The sequence below is a fragment of the Copidosoma floridanum genome, unplaced genomic scaffold (genome assembly GCF_036245765.1).
Source record: "Copidosoma floridanum isolate Cflo_tuat_1 unplaced genomic scaffold, Cflo_Japanese_pri ptg000013l, whole genome shotgun sequence".
Classification (NCBI taxonomy): Eukaryota; Metazoa; Arthropoda; class Insecta; order Hymenoptera; family Encyrtidae; genus Copidosoma; species Copidosoma floridanum.
The window spans coordinates 12,878,388-12,897,541 of NW_028321890.1; the positions used below are offsets into that span (position 1 = coordinate 12,878,388).

The window sequence follows — 19,154 nt, forward strand, 5'->3', positions numbered from 1 at the left end:
AATACTGAATATTATGCACTACTTTAGCAGCGAAACAGACGATTTTACTATTTCAATGTTGCATACTTATAACTTATTTGAACCACTGAATATTCACTGTGAAATAGTGGATTTTACTGCGAAATAATGAATATTTACTATTTCTACAAGTTAACGTTTTAATATTTAAATTAGTTGGTAAAGTTATTGTTGGTATCATTTGAAATGGGATGTACAGTTCTCTTTGTTCGAGTTAAGATCGTACATTGGATTACTGATACACATTAAGAGTTAAAATTCATATAACTGTTAGGCGCGAATAAACAATCCTTAATGTTCACTTTCGCAAATAGTAAAATTTTCACTATTTCAAATTTTGAGAGCAAAGAAAAGGGAGAGATGGGCTCATCAATGACACGTGAAAACAATCAGATGTGTTTTTCATAATAAAAGCAAGTAAGACTTGTTGACATGGATCGACTGTTAAGTTCTGTTTGAGAGATTACTTCATTTAGGAGGAAACGACGATTTTTCTTTCTGGATTTGATCTGACAACAGAACTGGGGCCAAGGGTGGTGAATATTTGAGCAGTGAGTATACGTCGTACTCCCTCCCCAAGTCGCATTTACGATTTGTATTCGTCCACCGCTGGAAATTGAACGTTTAAATACTGAATACGATTACTTATTTGAAAAGCGGCACCACGCTTTCAAGCCTGAAAATGGGGAAAAAGAGTGGTAGGGAGGGTGGGGCACAATCGTCCGGCCACCCTTATTTTCTTCAAGTAAAAGAAAGTTATTGGTATTACAATGGTTGGCCAAACGTTTTTATTTGCTCTCCCTGATTTCGCCAATAAAAATAATAGAAACAAATAGGCAGAGACTTCACCCTCAGCACATTAATTTTGACGATAAAGAAAACGGTTCGCTGAAAAAATCAACTTTTAATGTGTAGAAGAAAAGTTAGTTTTAAAAAAGTAAAAAAAAATACAACTTTTGAATAACGTATTGATGTTGGAGTGGTGATGGTGTGCCTATTTTTTTCAACTTTTTACGGGGTCTGGAGAAATAATTTTTTCTGGTATTAGAAATCAATAAAAATAAACTTATATGAAAACGTAAGAATTTGCTGGTATTGTTTAGTTTTGTTTCTAGATCCTATTTATGGATTGTTAAATAAATTTTAAACCTCCTTTTGTTTGTCATTGCAAAGACGATATTCCACATTTTACAATGGTTACACGCTTCGCACAATACAAATACTACTGCAGGAGGTTCATTGAGTTTAAAAATAGAAAGACAAATATTCAACGCCTGAGAATAATGCCTTCAACAGTTTGGATTGTGACGTCGAGTAGATTACATCCAAAAATAAAACGTGTGCCAACCCTTGGAATTTCACTCTGGGCAGTGTGAGAGAATTTATTATTACGAAAAAGGGGAGACCACCGAGTGCGAGGAAAGCTGATCTGGATTTGACTTGGAAAAATTTCTCCCTAAGAACATACATCCAATGGAGTTCTCTCTGCATGATAAGCTTTCTGTTTCGGGGTGAGAGGTTTCATAAATAAATAGTTACTCTTTTGCTAAAATATTTATTTTCCAGATGATCTATCACGTTTCATTATTATCTTATATTTCTTATACCACTTTTACAATCGTAATATAGAGATACCTGTAATTGAGCTTTGAATATTCAAATCAAAATCCTGGCAAAACGTGTTTGATTAATTAATATCCAGAATCGTTTTCACTTCAGTAGGATGACCATGCATTTTCGTACGTTTATCTTGAAGGTGACAAAATAACGTTATTAAAACTTGTGTGGTAAATTATAAATGACGTTCCTTACACTGCATTACCTTATACATTTGATTTCTGAATAGTATGTAACCTATATGTTTAAAAACATAATACTATCTAATATTGGATGAATTGAGTTCTACAAGTTTATTGATGATTCGATCAAAAACATGACGTATTATGATGATGGGTCGCTTGGTGATATCAACGTTTCGAAGTAGATTATTCTACGGAACGAAATTACCAAAATGGTGTAATTGTTATGTCAAAGCTTATTTTTGAAGTCCATTGCAAATTTATAGGAACATCAAAGAAACAATAACTAAGCTTGAGATATGTGTGGAACACAATTTTTCCATCATGCCATTAGAAAACCAGTCTTTCCAACCTTGTGGGTACGAAAAGGTAGCATATTTACGGAAGCTCCTATCCGCCATCTATAGGCAAGCTGCTTGCTTTCCTTAAAATAGGCAATGCAAACACTTGCGTTGCCCAAAAAGCAAAATGAAAACAAAGCGTCATAACCTGTTTTCGGATCTTTCAGCCAATATTTTTACAATATTTTTTAATTTTGAGAGTATATACATAAATTTTAGTAAACAGGTAACTATTATGATCGTCCATTTATCATTGAAAAAGTAAACTGTGGTTCTAACTACGCAAGTAGTTGTATTGCCTATTTTGAGGAAAGCAAGCAGCTTGCCTATAGATGGCGGATAGGAGCTTCCGTATATATTATATTGTGACGGCTTAAATTTCTAGTCAACAGCCTTCTATCGTGAAAATTCAAATTTTCTAGTTTGCACGAGAAAGTCAGTGTTCAGTATACCCCGAGGCAGACTCGTGCTGTCCTCGTGCTAGGGCGCTCATTAAACGTATGGAGAATTATAGCTGTAGTAGAATTCATATGGTAATTGAATGGGCTGAGGCTTACAATAGTAATCCTACCCAACTGCCACTCAACGATAGGAATGAAGTTTTGGGTAGGTAGGTACAGCGCATCGAAAATAATTGACACACGTGTGGAGTGAAAATTATCCTGAACGCTTATCCCTTTGGGGAAAATTTCGTAAATATGTTTCCTTTGACTAATTGACATCTCACGTCAAAGCAAAGTATACCCTCTGTATTAAAAAAAAATTCAAGTGTTCACGTACCTTTCTGGAAAATTTCTGTAGGGGTGGTGGTTCCTATTTTTCTTTTAAACATGAAATCGCATTTTTGTTTTTAATTACCTTTTTGTTGTAGCAAAACTTTCCAACGCTACTTTGATCCAATATGAAAAATTACGTGCATCACACACTTTAAAAGGAGACGAAGCTGACGTGCTTTGATGTTTTCCTCAAACTAGTTGCAGGTTACTCGTGTCACAAGAAAAATTACTCGTTTTTTCGCTTACTTCCTCTAAACTTACTAACATTTTTCCCTCAACTCAACGCTTCCTGCTCCCCAATAATATATACAGCTACCTAGGCGAAGAGTGAGAGTAAGTACTCTTCATTTCCTCGTTGCTCTCGAGGGAATTTTACTTGCAAACAGGCTGTCTTATACCCTCGAGTTTCCCTCTGAGAAAAAAAATAACGTCATGAATTCTTGAGCGTAGGTAAGTAAAAGATAAAAGGAGCAAAGGTAAACAAATTTTGGAATACCCGTTGGATGTGGCCTGAAAGGATAACCGAATAAGCCACGCACTCTGTTTATCAGTCATTGGTATGATTTCTTCTCTCTCTCGTTTAAACGAGCTAATATCTAGAGAGTGGCCTATCCTTCCCCATTTTCAACAACTAATGTAGGTAACCATATACAACAATACACAAAGTAGATGTCTAACAAATAACTATTAATTATTACTTGTTGAATTAGTATAGCCATGATTTATAGTAAGTGTAAGCTTTAATTTGAAAAGTTAAACACCATCATTTAACACAGTCGATGGTTCAATCAATAATAATCGATTATTACCCATAGAGATATTAGAATTCTAATATCTCTATGTTACTACCATTGGCACTAGCTGCTGTTACTGTTTTCACCACTGTATTATTGTTGTTATGACCATTATTTTTATTGTCATGATTACATTGCTGTCATTTAATTGTTTTCTCCAGTGAGGTTAAATTTCACTTATTCGATCAAGTAAACAATCATGAAATCGAGCAAGTCTTATCGCTCTTTTTTTAAGTTAGCTTGGTCAAATGAGAGGATACGTCTAACATTATTGTACGTTAACTGAATTCTCAATTAATTTTGGCACTCAATAGTTAAGAATTCAATATGTCAAGGGGAACGGAATGACACGAGTAATTTCATCTCGTTTCCTTGATTTCTCTGACGCGTGTAGAAGAAAAGCGAGCTGGGCGTAAAAAAGGACGTTTCACGAGTACCTGAACTATAGAGCAAGTCTAGAAAATGGGATCACAGCCCATTGTCTTTTCCCAAGGGTATTTATTTCCTTGGCACACTTTTCTGCGTCATCCCGAGCCAGCAAGTGATTTTTCAGGATAAAAAGAACCAAAAATCAGTTACATTTTGCACGGTGGACTTGGTAGTACAGAATCCCACTTCTGCTGTACCTCACGGTTTACTACGAGACCATCCGTGTCTAGTTTCTCAGTGGAGTAATTAACGGTCAAGTATAAGTAATAGAGAGTCCGCCTCTGTTCCACTCGACTAGAAGATCCTTTTCCTGTTGGTACCTTTAGCAAATCAAACTCATCACCTCGGGATCCTGTTGGCTTGTCCTACGTGTCAGCTAAATCACGGAAAAACGAGTGAAAGTTTTCGTACGATACAAATTCTTAATTTTTGCGCCTCGGCACAAGTATCTTCATTCTTGGAACTACATCACGGAAGACCCCCCTCCCCCTGTTTTTTATAATTTTACGTGCCGGTATATAATTATTGTGACACATTTTCCAGGCCCGTAGAAAATATATCTTGATTTGAAAATCATAACTAGTACTCACAAAAGCCATAAAAATAATTGAAGTACTTTAAACATCATTCTGATATTAAATTATTGTAGACGCACTTAACATAACTATCCTTTAAGAAGATTAAAGAGTTGGATACAGAAAAAAAGTACACACAGGTACTGTACTGTGGAATTTGGTATACGAAAGGCGCTTTTAAGACGGTTCGATGTGCGCATCCGAATTTGCATATGTTAGTCCTGGGACAAGAGCTTATTTAATCCTAGTATATGCAAAGTGCCTTACTCCACGTATGTCACGCAGTAAAATGTTTTAACGCTCGTGCGAGCTCGCTGAATACTATTTTTTTTTTTTTCTGCAACAAACTAAAAGCTCGTTGTTATTTGTTCGGATTATCATTGTGTTATCTGCATCAACGTGTACGAATATGCTATAAAGTTCCAACTCTATCTGTGGAGTATTTCGTGTAGTATTCTATAAAAAGTTTGTGGCTCAATAAAATACGAAACTCAACAATACATTCAGGAGTTGCATTAAAGTTGTGCAGAAATTATCACTTACACTAACACGAATAGATGTAACTATAACGTGCCAACATATTCAAGACCTTATTTTTTCGCAAGCATATAATTTACAATGAAAAAATAAATTTTAGGACAATGCAAGATTTAAAAAATAATGTTCGCTCTAGTAGATATGTTATTTTTAATTCACATGATGTAATCATATGTTCATGATCAGAGACCCCAAAAATACTTTTGATAAATTTTCATGCAAAAATTGTTACGAAAAAAAAATCAAGTGATTTGTTTATGACAGTGATAATATTTCTGAGACTCGAAAAGATCTACAAAATTGTCTGTAAAAACTTTTGCTATAAAGGCGAAAAAAACAAATTTAGGGAATTAACAACTTTTTTAAACTTTAAAATATCAAAAACGTACGTTATACTCGGAGAACAGTACATCTTGCCGTTAATAATACAACTATGACAATTTTTTAGCTTGGTGTGAAGATATGAGGATTTTATTTTGCATTTGAAAAAAGTCTCGAGTACATACCTACCACGCAAGGATAAATGAAAATTTGTAGTCGTATCATTCTATTTTCTTTCAAAATTAAAATTCTATTAGTAGACTACATATTGTTTTAGTTTATCTAAAAAACTCTCCGTAGTTGTGCATTGATACATTTCATTATATTTTACTTTTAAAACTTTAAAAAAAATAGGGACTCTAATGTGTTTCACAGTAATTAAATCAACACTTGTTAACAATGAAATAATTCATAATATTCAGCATTATGTATCATACTTAGTGCGTCTCATGATATACGACTACGTACCATACTTTACATTTCCAAACATCTTGATTAATCCTATGAAGAAGTTCTTGGTACTTTGATTTGCGTAAAATATTTTACATAAATTTTTTAGTTAATTAATCGAACCAATCTTTTATTGGCAAAAAATAACTATTAAGCATTTTACGCAAAAATTACATACAGTAGGTGATAGTGTTATTTCGTGTTGAGCATTCGCGCAAAATTATTACTTTGTGCATTAACAATACTTTACAAGCGGTGTTTGATCCGAGAAAATTATAAGTGTGCAAAAAAGCAGATAAATTACGTACTTTCTGAGTCACAAAAGTTGTGTACAAAACAGTGTTACTAAATTGCATGGTAACATTGTAAACTTATTTAAATATTGAAATAAACAAGCTCCATGATTCTTCTTCTATCAGATTTTTGAAAAAATCTCATTTCTGTGTTGATTAATCATGAATAATAATAATAAATTATGCGCTAAACAGGCAAGGATTTAAATCTTTTCACAAAAGCTATGAGTTTTTTTTTTAACTGTATGTGAGTGATTATTTATTAATTGCTCTCTGCATCAAAATTTAGTTTTGCGAACCGTGCGAAAATCAGACAATTTATACATGCCACCTACAGGCTCGAGAGGTATAAAAGTGTGAAAAAGTGTGTAAATCATTATCCAACGATCCCGTATAAAAAAAAAATGTTGTTACATACTTATGTATACTAAAAATTGTACGTTAAGTCATTAGAACAACATTGAAATACAGAACATTTATTTGCCGTACTATACCACGACCAAATATTTTCACTTTTAGTAATCACAAACACAAAAAAATTAGAAATGAACCATTTTACAGTATACACCAATGCAATAAAACCAAATGTTTTCGGTAAAAAATATTTCCTCGTGCACCATACATGATAGCGGGAGGGAAAAAAAATACTTTTTTGTACGAAAGAAAAAGTACTCTATAGTGACAAAAATCAATGAGTCCAATGACAACAAAGCGACTACTTTCAGGCACAACTTACGGCGGCAAGTGGGACCAGTGGTACGGGCCCTCGGGCCGCGAGTACCCCTACGACGTGGCCAGCGTGATCGAAGGCTGTCCCGCGGCCAAGGCGCTGAAGCGACTCGGCATGGACTTGAGTCGTTCAAAAGTACTGGAGCTGAGGGCAAACGCCACGCTCGAGTGTGGCCTAGTTCAGACCGCCGACGTCACGGAGAGCGAGCCCTGCAACCCTCTCAAGTCACCTTGTCTGTTCAATATACGTCAGGACCCGTGCGAGAGGCACAATTTGGCCAGTCAGTGAGTATATGCTCGTATACGTGCAGGGTTGGATGAGGGTGGTTGAGGGGAAAAAAATCGTGCTGGCGTGACTGGTTGGTGCGTCGACTTTGGGAGTGAGTTAGGGTACATATATATGTGGGATACTTCGATGACGATTTGTTTTTTTTTTCACATCTACTGGTCTGACTGTGTTTACGTTGATTAGCTTCCCTGTAACTTCCTTTCGGAGCTCTGTATTGTATCGTCACTTGTTATTTTGTTTCGATTAGGGCTAACTTGTTTTGAAGGAAATGAGTTGTATTTGATGACTCATTGCCGAAGATACTTTTTTTTTTTCAACATTAAAGGGCATTTAGTTGCTGTTTATAGGAAAGAAGTTGTTGTTGCAATGGTTAATCGAAAGTGGAAAGAACGTTATATGTACTTTGGAACAAAACCATCGTTGTTTTTCAAGCAGAGCTACACTAAGAATAAAAATTTTTTGTTGTTGTTATTTTATACATTGATAGCTATAGAAATACTGAAGACGTATGCTTCATACTGTAATTTTACATCTGAGAGAAGAAGGGTATGGAAGAATACATACCCCTGCAAACAATTGAAAACGGTTTTAAAAGTCTTATACCTTAAAACACCATAACCATCGAAAATCCTGCACACGATTTTTCGTTATTTCACAATCCGAAAATTACCAACTCCTGTGTGACTGTCGTAGAAAAATTAGGTTTTATTTGACGATTGACTGTCATGGCTAACATATAAACATATTGAGTTGTAGTAATTTTTTATAGTCAATGATTTCTTCAACAGGATACTGAATTTTTTACGTCCAGATATTTATATAGCATGTTTATGTTTTTCTGGACCATTTAAATTAGTTACACTTTGGGCGCAAAGTACTACTACCTCTAAGGAAAAAAAGTCCTTTGTCCTCCTGATGGGGCAGGAATGATTAAAGGGCGCAAATCTTTTGGGCTTATGGTGTGAAATGTTCCATTAACGTACTTATTCGATCAAGCTAGTTTAACGATTTTCTTAATCATTATAAGTAATTGATGAACAATGGATATTAATGTTGACATGGTTGATATATATATATATATATATATATATATATATATACACATTTATTTCAAAAAATTAACAACTTACGTGGGCTTGTTGTAAGTTGTGCCATGATATAAATAATCTTGTCTGACACGATTTAAAGTTAGCAAGTATCGCACGAGCAAAAAAAAAGTGATATGGTCAGGGGTGAAAAAAAAGTATTTTTAAGGATGATATTAACGGAGCATCACTGTTTTTACCTTATTTCTAAAAATACTAGACTATATAGGTCACGAGTAATACTTTCTAACATCACAAAAATCGTACAACACTCTCCCTCATATATCATGCAAATTTAAAGCTCTTTTTTAATCGTTTCATTCAAATAACATTAGTATACAGTGTTTTTTTAAAAATATGTCTCGCTTGTCTCAAGTTCATCCTATTGAGCATCACTATCTTTACATGAACAAAAAAAATCAGATAGAATAAGAGTATGAAAAATTTATACTTTTTCATGTAAAACTAAAACCTTAAAATCAAAAAACTATAACTATTATAATAACCATCTGCTATTATAATATATCTTGGTAACTTAAAAAAAAAAAAAAAAATTTTCTTTGATAAAAAAGAGAATATATATTTATGTACCACAAATTTTTGCTACAAACATGTAGTGTAAAAAGCTATGAGCAGTTAAACCGCATTGTCAAAATGCTTAGAGCTGAGAAAGTCGTTGGTTTCAAAACACATATAAACGCAACATAATGACATTCTCGAGCAAATTCATCTTCATTACCAGAGAACTAAGCACTGCATATCAAATCTTGTATTTACACTTTAGCCTCACCCTTTCTCGTGGATCTACTGTAGGAGTCTTATTTTAATACCTACAATGAACGCAGATTTCCGTGGAAATTTCAGTTTTCCATCAAAACTATGCATTTATTTCCTTAAAATTGCAATTTAAATAGAACTACGAATGTAGAACAGAATAATAAAAGAAAAAAAAGTCAAAAGAATCAAAAAATATACCTTCATATACTTATACAAATATTAATGCACAAACGGTATACAAATATTTTTAAATCATACGTACAACTAAAATATTAACCAAGTCAAAGAAGGTCATAAAAGTTATAAAATACAATTTTAAAAACTGTTACGTTTGTAGGAAAATATTTAATACGACCTTATTATTACGTGAAATAAAGCTTAATTTTTATTTTTAACGGCCTTTTAACGAACTATCTTACCACAAATCTCGTTGATATTGATGAATTGAAAAAATTCTTTATAGATAAAAAAATTGTTAGCTTTCATAAAAGTAAATGATCTCTCTTTAGCAGTGTATTCATGAATTTTCTTATTAATTCAGTTACATCATCATTATCGTTAAAAACGTATGAATTTTAATTTCAATAAAGTAGATTTTATTTTTCAAATCCATCCAATTATGCATCGATACTTTCCAAGAAGTGCAATAAACGAAACTCGTGATATGTGATCAATTTGTGTGATCATGCAATCTGTTTGAATGATAATCATAACATCAATGAATGCCAATATTATTCTGAATATTCAATTTGATGGTCCGTGAAAACTTAAAATACAAATGTAATTATATTACAAATGAGGAAGGGTACAAAATTTTTTTTTATCTCCATCAGGTTGGTCTAATAAATTTTCTAATAAGTAACGTCACTCCGAAGTAAAACGATCATTACACGATGGCATTAATAAATAGTTGTATCTTATGCCATCGTTTTGCTGATTGCAGATTAATTATAATGGTGCTCTATCTTCCATAATTTTTTATTTATGTAAAAAAAGTTACTAAGAAACACGTAATGAAACTTTTTTGAAAATTTTTCTGATGGACCAAATACATTTTTACTTTTTACTCATTGGTTTAAAAGGAATATATTTATGGTATAGTACCTTATTTTTTTCAATCATATATCTGGATGCCATTTAAAAAACCTTTCAACAAGTGTATCATTTTGATCTGTTAATCATAATAAATTTTTCTCTAAAATACGTATGTTCTACTGACTTTCCTTCAAGTATAGCTTTATTTTTATTCGCCATTCGTCTTCTCGATAATGCCAAGCAAGTGTTTTGTAAAATTTATTTATTACTCAGCGATTGAAACTTTTTTTAAATTACTAATAAATTTTTTTTTCAAATAATATAAATACTTTCTAATCAATCAATCACTCTTTTTTCATAAAAATGTTAATCAATTATGAGCATGAAAAACTTTGGTATCCCCATTGAACACTTTGAAATGTTACGTGTAATAGCTCGTAATGGTAATAGTAGAGAGAAGGATAACATGAAATTTGAGAAAAGGGCATTTTTCTCGAGACTCAGCAAATTACTATCCGCTTTTTCTTCCGATTCAAAAAAACTTTGAGCTTTTACACAACTCCAAAAACTTATTTTCATCCCTTAGTTGGTTACTTATTACGAAACTTTGTATGACTTTACTATCGTTCATAACTTTTCAAAGAAAAAATAAACTTTATAAAGTTTAGTATTAAGGCAAGTATAATTTTCATATATATTTGACGTAAAAAGTAATGGTGTCGATAATGAGCCAATTAGAAGTGATTGTGAAGTTTTTGACGAAAGGGGTTCTAGTTAAAAAAATTCTGTATGATTGGTTTGAGTTCCGTTGCGTTTGAATAATCAAGTAATTACAATAATTTGATGTTTACAATGATATGAGTGTGATCCTCGCCATAAGATCAATTTTCGTTGATTTTGCTGATCTTAATAAATTTTGTTAAAAATTATTTGTTTGATAAAATAAAACACTCCCATAAAACTATAGACGAAAATGTTTCACTGAAAAAATAAACAAAATAACTTTTCAAAGTTTCGTTTAACTTCAAAGTATCCGTTGACCATGCTTTTAGCGTTAAAAAACTGCCAATTGTGCACCGAGTTTCTGCCAATGTTTTTAACAGAGTCTTATTACCTGTATTTTGAAAGTGCCATTCTGTTCGATTTACTTAATGATAATTTTTTTGTGTCAGTTATATATTTATTTTAAACACCTAATGATTTATATATTTTTTGAAAGGGCGTCAAAAAATAAATAAGAGCCCATGTATTGTAGAAATAACAGTTTTTAACAAGATTCCTCTGGAGTGGTTTTCTTGATGACCACAATTTAAATTGTAAGGGATAATATATTTTAACTTACTGAGCAATTTCTTAAGATTTCATTTAATTCTAATGACAATTATTTTAGGCGCGAATCTCATTTTTCATAAAGAATTTTTAAAATTTTTTTATCAGAACGTTCAAGTAACCGAAAACTCTCCGATATTAAGGATTATTTTTGAAGATGTTGAACCAACAATCAAAGAAAGTGAATTAATGATGGATTACAAGGGGTGGCACGGTGCAAGATACGAGAGGGGGAAGAATCGATTTATTTTCTTTTTTGTTCACTTACGTTTCCTACCATCAATTGTGGGTTTACATTCTGCAATTCATTGAAACTTATTGTTTAATTCGTTGTAAGGAAATAACTGTGCGCACGAATGAAAACTCGTGAACAAATTAGATTACAATAAATGTTAATTTCATTTCGTAATTTTGAGGTCTAATCTCTACTGTTCATAGTGAACTACTTTTTAGAAAAACTTGGAAAAGTTAGATTGTTATTCTATTGTACCAAACACTTCGAATCATTTAAGTCGAAATATGAGCCTTGTAAAAAAAGTGTATCTATTTCATATCATTTATTGGGTTAATACATTGAGTGAGTTTTTATTATGTACTTTGTGTATTTTTTTTACAATATGGTATATACAAACGATACATCGCTATACTGTCTAATGAATTTTATATTGGTTTAGAAATTTAAATTTTTCTTGAAGCCAAAAGTGCAATCTTGATGTACGATAAATACGAAACTCTATAAACAATACATTGTAGAATCCAAGTGTGTTAAAGTAAACGTTTAAAGCTTCTAATTGAAATTTCTGTTTTTAATTTTTTTCTTGAGCAATTGATATAAGAAGGCAGTAGAAAGTAAAAAATTTATGTGTGTCACAAATTTAACACGTTTACAAGTGTGTAAGATCTGTGACAGCCAAATTTTTTCACTCCACAGCTTTACCACATAGATTTTTTCCATTCAAAAGTGAAACTGGTTAACTACTTGGCCATAGATTTTGTTGTTCTTAAAATTCTTATTGACACAACTTCAATACATTTTATACAAAAACCAAAATTTCAACAACACATTTTAAACGTACACTTCAACACATTTGGATTTTGGACAGTGATAACCTTCTAAAATGTAGTACTCAGTATAACCGTGAAAGCAGTACTTAGTATAATCGTGAAAAAAACGCATTTAGCACTTAGCAAAATATTAACAAATAGAGTTTATTGAGAATATAGGAGGACGTTTCTTAATCATGGAGCTTTTTCCATAAATAAATAAAATTTTTATGGCGATGGAGCATTTATTGACATTAAGGGGGTTAGAGCAAAAAACAAATTTCTTACGAAAGTCTTCAAAAAATTAAAATGTGTTTGTTTTCATTATGTTAATAACAGATTAAAATTTCAGGAACCGTAGCATCACAGTTTTTGAAAAAAAAAATAGCAAACTTAGGATCTTATACACAGGATCTTATGAGACCGTCGTCGCGACATTTACATTTTCACCAGTAACTGGAAAAATATTTTTACAAATCTTTCCAAAAACGAATATGTTATTGTAAATAACAATAAGAATAACATATTCAAATTTGAGGAAGCCTGCCGTCACGGTTTATGAAGTACTTTAATTAAAGTTTGAACGAAATGCTATTGGTGTATCTATGTACAGCAGATGAGAAATGAAATATTGTTCATAAATTCAATTTTGAAGCATTAATTTTTTACTTTTCTCTCTTATTAGTAATATTTTGCTGTACGATATGAAATAGCTCGCAGGGTTCATTAAGAATAATTATAAAATACATTGATATTTAATTTAAACTAACTTTTGAGGCTGACTGCACTGCTCTAACTTTCTTAAGTAAGTAGGCGTTGAAATAAGATACCATTAGATATGCATAACGTTTTAACATTATAATGGAAAAATTTAACTAAGCAAAACTCTCGTTATCAGAAACCCATATGTTCATATCTATTGCAATAAAGTATTATCATAAAAAAATCGTTGCATGAAACAATCTTTTGTCCCCAGGCATCCCGATGTCGTCAAAAATCTGACAAATGAACTTTCCAAGTTGAACGCAACAGCTATACCGCCCGGGAATCTGCCGTGGGATAGCAGAGGCGACCCTAGTCTTTGGGAACATACGTGGAATAACTTTGGGGATTATGAACTAGAGGAAATCAAATGAGCATTGCATGCAGTACTCCTTATTGTTTAATTTCACAATTAATAAGGTGAATTTTATTATAAAGGTGTTTGTTCCAGCTGCACATATCGAGATTTGAATTCCGATGCTTCATCCACTTGTATGGAAAAACTATGAGTAATACAAGTGAGCTATCAACTGAAACTGTTGTATAAAATAAAAAAAATTTCCTTAGCCAACTGTCCTTTCATATAATTTCATACAAAATAAGTTTACAGTAAAATTGTTTTAACTAAAATCGAAAAATAGATGGGTAAATTTAGTGTGTTATTCGATTTGTTAGGAAAAAGCTTCGTTGTACGTAAACGGAGCTATTTATTGAAAAACAAAGTATTTTCTTTCACATTGATTACCGACTAATAAAATGAATCAATACTCATTTCACACTTGACTTATAGTTCGAATCTGATAGTAGACGATGACTTGCTGCTTGCAAAGTTGGAAAACAAATTTAATCGCTTCTGTGCCTATTTGTCTTTTGGTAAAACAAATTTACACTATTCGGTTTTAAACACATAATAAACGATGTTTGTACGGACGAAAAAAAAAAAAAAACTGCTTACATAGTTTTTAAAAGATCAATAAATTTTGTTATTTACCTGGACAAGAATGCGTGTGAAAAACTAATTTGTAGGGAAGCTTGTCTCAAAGTATTAATAATGAGGTTCGAATCGAGAAATAATAGAATTTATCAGAATTTTGGGAACGAAATACTTTTTTCTCATGCAATGCTAAAATATTTAATATTATTCTGAAGACAAGAAAATTTGGGACTCTTCATTATTAAGAGAGTTTGGCTGGAGGACGGAAGAAAATACGATACCTTATTGATATGAATCGACCTTACGCAGGGTAAGCCAAATAATTTAATGATTTCAGTTGAAGCGCATGCATACCAAAAATATATCATCAAGAAATTACCATTAGGATACGCACATATACTTTTGCAAGTTAACACTTGCAAGCTGTTAATTAGTACACAACAACAACAACAACAACAACAACAACAACAATAGCAACAATAATAATAACAAGTTCAATAAATATTTCCTCATTAGATGACATCAGGAATACTTCTGTTTCACTAGATTACCCTACGAGATTCCTTAAATTTGTTTTTATAGAGGGTTGAAATTTTTACTTTAGTGCTAGTCCTTATTAGAGGTACTGAAATGTAGTTGGACTTGCTGTAAAGGTGAACGAAGTCATGTCAATAATATGACGACAACCAACTCGAGGCATTGGAATTGATTTTATAAACCAAGGATTTTTACGAGTTCATTTGGTGTTCTATTTCAATGAGCTAATGTTCTAATAATAATGTTCCCTTAATTCTATCAACGAGAAATTTAGTGCAAAGTATCGCTCAATTTCTTAGTTAGCAAAGGTTTTTTTTTTTTTTGTTGAATAAAAGGCTTCAACGAACTGATAACAGCGAAGCTTCCCTGCAGGCTGTATGCAACGATGAAACACAGTTTCAATGACTCAAAAAACGTATCCAAAGCGTACTAGACTTAAGTTAGTTGATAAATTATGTTGCCAAGGATTTTTAGCGAATGAAATATGTAACCCAGACTTTTGATGTTTATTTAATTAATACTAGCGAGTTTTGGCAATTTATTTTTGTAAATGCATTTTTTCCGAACTTGGATGAAAATTTACTTAGCTGTTGGGAAACTTGGAAAAACCGTAAAACAAAAAATTTTCGTAAATTCGACCGAATCAAAAAAATTCTTAAGTACTTGCTAAAGAAGAAAATTGCTAAAAACGACAAACTAATAGAATCCAACTATCGGTAAGTATAGGTTAATGTTTACAGTACAATCAAGGAGTTTTTAAATCGAAATACTCACTTCTCAAAGTTGATGGTTCACATTTTTAAAGTAGAAAAACATGTGAAAATTTTATGTTAAAGAATCTTGTAATGATAAAAAAATAAATTTTCAAATTATTAAGGTTTTGTTAGAAATCAAAAAAACTTTTTTTAGTTTACTTTAAAATAATAGAAACCTAATGTCATAATGAAATCATTGCACTTACGTGGATGACAAGAAAAAACCATATGAAAATTGTATCACTTTGAAATGATTTGGAAACTCGTTAACATCACCATTACACGACTATAATCCCTCGAATACCTTCTGATTGCAGGTAATCGAAGTAAATTAAACAAATCTACAACTCACGACTACAACTTTCCAACCTCGAGCCAACAGTGGTAATGGATTCACGATCCTTCCTATTCCCAATATGTACGCCAAAGGGCTTCGCGAAATACAATTTGCTCGACGATTATCCCACTCTCTTTCCCCTTTCTCGCGCCAACTTTAATAATTACCACGGCCAACCCTCAATAATACAGCTGCAGACGATTCGTACCACCACACGTGCAAGAATTGCGCTCGCAAACTAGATTAGCCGGAAAATTGACTTGACTCACCTGAAACGTCGATACTGCTCGCGATCGAATCTCATTACCAGCCCTCCAGCTTGTTTCCCTCAGTTGATTCTTCCAAGAGTGCAAAGCGTAATAATAGCAGCTGCTACGCGCCTTTGATAAGCCAAATCGGTAGTAAAAGAGAGAAGGTAAGAGACTGAAGAAAAAGAGGAACCTGTCCTTTGCAGAGCTTGCAAGGACCTCGTCGGTGGCCAAGTGTTGCGAAAACGACTAGGGCTCGGGCTTTCTCTGCCACCTTTGTGTAATTTTCCCGGCCGGAGAGTGCTTCTCCAGCGGGCGGTGCATCGGGACGTTTTAAAAAATTTGTCGGCTAACGAGGCTCTCGGCGCTTTTGCCGCCTCGTTATCCCCCCGAGAGCCCACTTACCGCCCCTTTTCTTCGCTCCACGCTTTGTCGAGGAAGTTTATTATGTTCCTGGACGCCTCCGTTTCGCCGAGTCTTTGATTTTTCCTTTGAGGCTGCTCGCTTACGCCTCGGACGCGACAATTTACTCCAAGATCACAAGGTGCTCGTGCGATTTAAAAGCATTCTTGTTGTTTGTTTCAACACTGTCTCGATGCACACACTGGTCATTGCACTGGTGTTTGAATTTACGATACCGCGGGTGATGAAAATCACAACGTTGCTGGACTAAGTAACCCTAAGAGGATAGCGTGGGGCATTTTTTAATTGAACAACGAAATACTCGTCCTTTCGAATGTCCAAGCACCAGAGATCGATATCGATGTGGTGGGACAAGGAGACCGGTCGCGTGGCGCATGGCTAATTGGCACTAGCTCGGAAGCTCGGGGGCTCCAGGAGGAGCGTACAGCACGAGGGTGGTTGATCCATCACAGCTTGCGACTCGCCGCAAACTGAGCGCTAAAAAGTCTCCGGAGCTTTTTCCTTCGGGCTCCTATGCACGCGTGCCCACGCAGGAGGGACGCATGCGCTTGGCACGCACCCGGCGCATCCCTTCGATCATTCGGAGCGGGCACGTCGTTTGCCGCAAGGTATTATTCGCCGAGACAGGATGGATGATAACAAGAGGCTGAGCGGTTTTCTTTTTTTTCCTTCTCACGCGACGATTTCACAAAGAGTGGGTGATTAAAAATGGACCGACACTGATTGATGGGATCTCGGCTTACGGGTCCCCCTCACGTGATGTATGCTTATTTTTCGTTTTTTTTTGTTTTCATTTCCTTTTTCCATTTAAATTTTTTCCCCTTTTGTTAAATCCGCGCGCAGACGTTAAAAATGGTAGTTTTGTGAAAGTCTTTTACGTACTACGTTCACTTAAGATTATTGTTCGTGCTTACTTAGAACTTAATGGTTTTTGATACCTTGGCTGGGGTATATTAACGTATGGTATTCAAACAAATGTATCATTGGTGTAGGTAAGAAAATGGAAATATTATCTACTATAGTATAGTACGTGGTATTTTGAGAACAATCCACAAATTCTATATTTGCTGCCAGATTTAGCTAAACAATTCACTCTAAGAAGTAACGGGGCCTAACGAAATTTATTTAAAGTTAAAAAAGAGGTTGTTATTCAGCAAACTGATACAATGTTAATAAAATGAAACTTCATGTTCTCAGAAACTCTAAAAGCAACTGCAAAGACATATGTAGTAATTTTCATTGCACGTTATTTTGTTAATATTCGAACGTATACGTGTAGATGATGTACTTCCTAAACAAAGAACATATTTAAGAGAATTTTATTATACGAATATTACTGTAAGCAGAAAAAAAGAAAGAGAAAAAATGTAGAGAAAAAGGCATATCCGTTGAAAATTAACACATTTTTAAAAATATATTATCATCAAATTTAACTAATGCCCAATGTGCACGTAAACCATATATTTTAGCAATCAATTGTTAAAGTTGTCATAATACAGTTTTATTTCAATCAATTTTATTTTTTTACAATTACCCTCCGCATATTCAAAACTACTGGTTCGGGAATGCTTTGTTCATCCAGACTTGAGGTTCTCCCAAATCAGCACATATTTGCTACCCTGATATAAAAGACGGATTCAAGTCAGTCCATTTTATAAATATTTTGTACTTTCTGAACACAGCCCATAAAATAATTGATTTTTGGGAACCGTTCATTAAAAATAGAAAAAAATAAATTTTAACTGAACATATTTTTATTTATCCTATTATACAAATGTTTACGTAAAACTTGGAAGAAAAAAACTTATAGCTAATTTTCTTTTTTAACAAATAAAAAACTAATTTTTTTTTCCTTCTTAATAAATGTGCTTGCAAGCTTTTTTTGTTTGTCCTGTTCAAGCACTTAGAGAATTCATAATTTTGAAAAAATTACACATTTCTTCATAGAAGTCATTCTGTTTAAAAATTTTACCACTAGGTAATTCAACAATAAAATCCTCCAGTGGGTCGTCATACACCGTGCACGAAAAACTATCAAAAAATGCATCCAGCAGCGATTGTTTTTCTAGTTTCAGATGTTGATGCGTTGATTAGGGCTGCTGGTGCTGCTGTTGTCCTGGCTGCAGGAGAAGTTGTTGCTCTAGTTCAAGTACATTGACTTGGCAACTATAGTTGGTGCCGTTTACCCGATTTCCTTCGATACTGCTATGAAAAAAAGAAAAAAACGAAAAATTTACATCTTAGGAAAAATTTTTCTTAAATAAGATAATATCATGAAGCTTAAAGCAGAAACAAATTGTGTAAGTTTGAAGATTGTAACCTCAGTGCTTTTTTCTTTGGAGAAATTCATGAATTAAGTAAATAATGAAATTTTGTTTTACCTGGAGTAATGTGCAGCAACAGAAAAATGATGGTACACTTTGTCGGTCGAAGTTAAAGGTACCGTAGCTTTTGAGCTCGTCAGGTACGGCATCTGCTTTGCAACTTCAAGTTGTTGCGCAGCTAAATCACATGGACGCCAAAACGGTCGCTGCTAG

At 33.4% G+C, this 19,154-nt stretch overlaps 2 protein-coding genes across 2 annotated transcripts in view; one reads left to right on the top strand and one right to left on the bottom strand.

Moving 5' to 3' along the window:
- The window catches only part of LOC106646167 (arylsulfatase B), a 35,142-nt gene extending 21,018 nt beyond the window's left edge, over positions 1-14,124 (top strand). The window contains exons 8-9 of the mRNA XM_089591234.1: positions 7,059-7,347; positions 13,598-14,124. Of these exons, the coding sequence (XP_089447360.1) occupies positions 7,059-7,347; positions 13,598-13,757 (449 nt within the window). The 3' untranslated portion in view covers positions 13,758-14,124. The remainder of the gene's footprint in view (positions 1-7,058; positions 7,348-13,597) is intronic.
- LOC106645908 (RYamide receptor) overlaps positions 1-16,258 on the bottom strand; it is a 75,309-nt gene extending 59,051 nt beyond the window's left edge. Inside the window, exon 1 of the mRNA XM_089590965.1 lies at positions 16,216-16,258. Within this exon, the coding sequence (XP_089447091.1) occupies positions 16,216-16,250 (35 nt within the window). The 5' untranslated portion in view covers positions 16,251-16,258. The remainder of the gene's footprint in view (positions 1-16,215) is intronic.
- Positions 16,259-19,154: the final 2,896 nt, after the last annotated feature.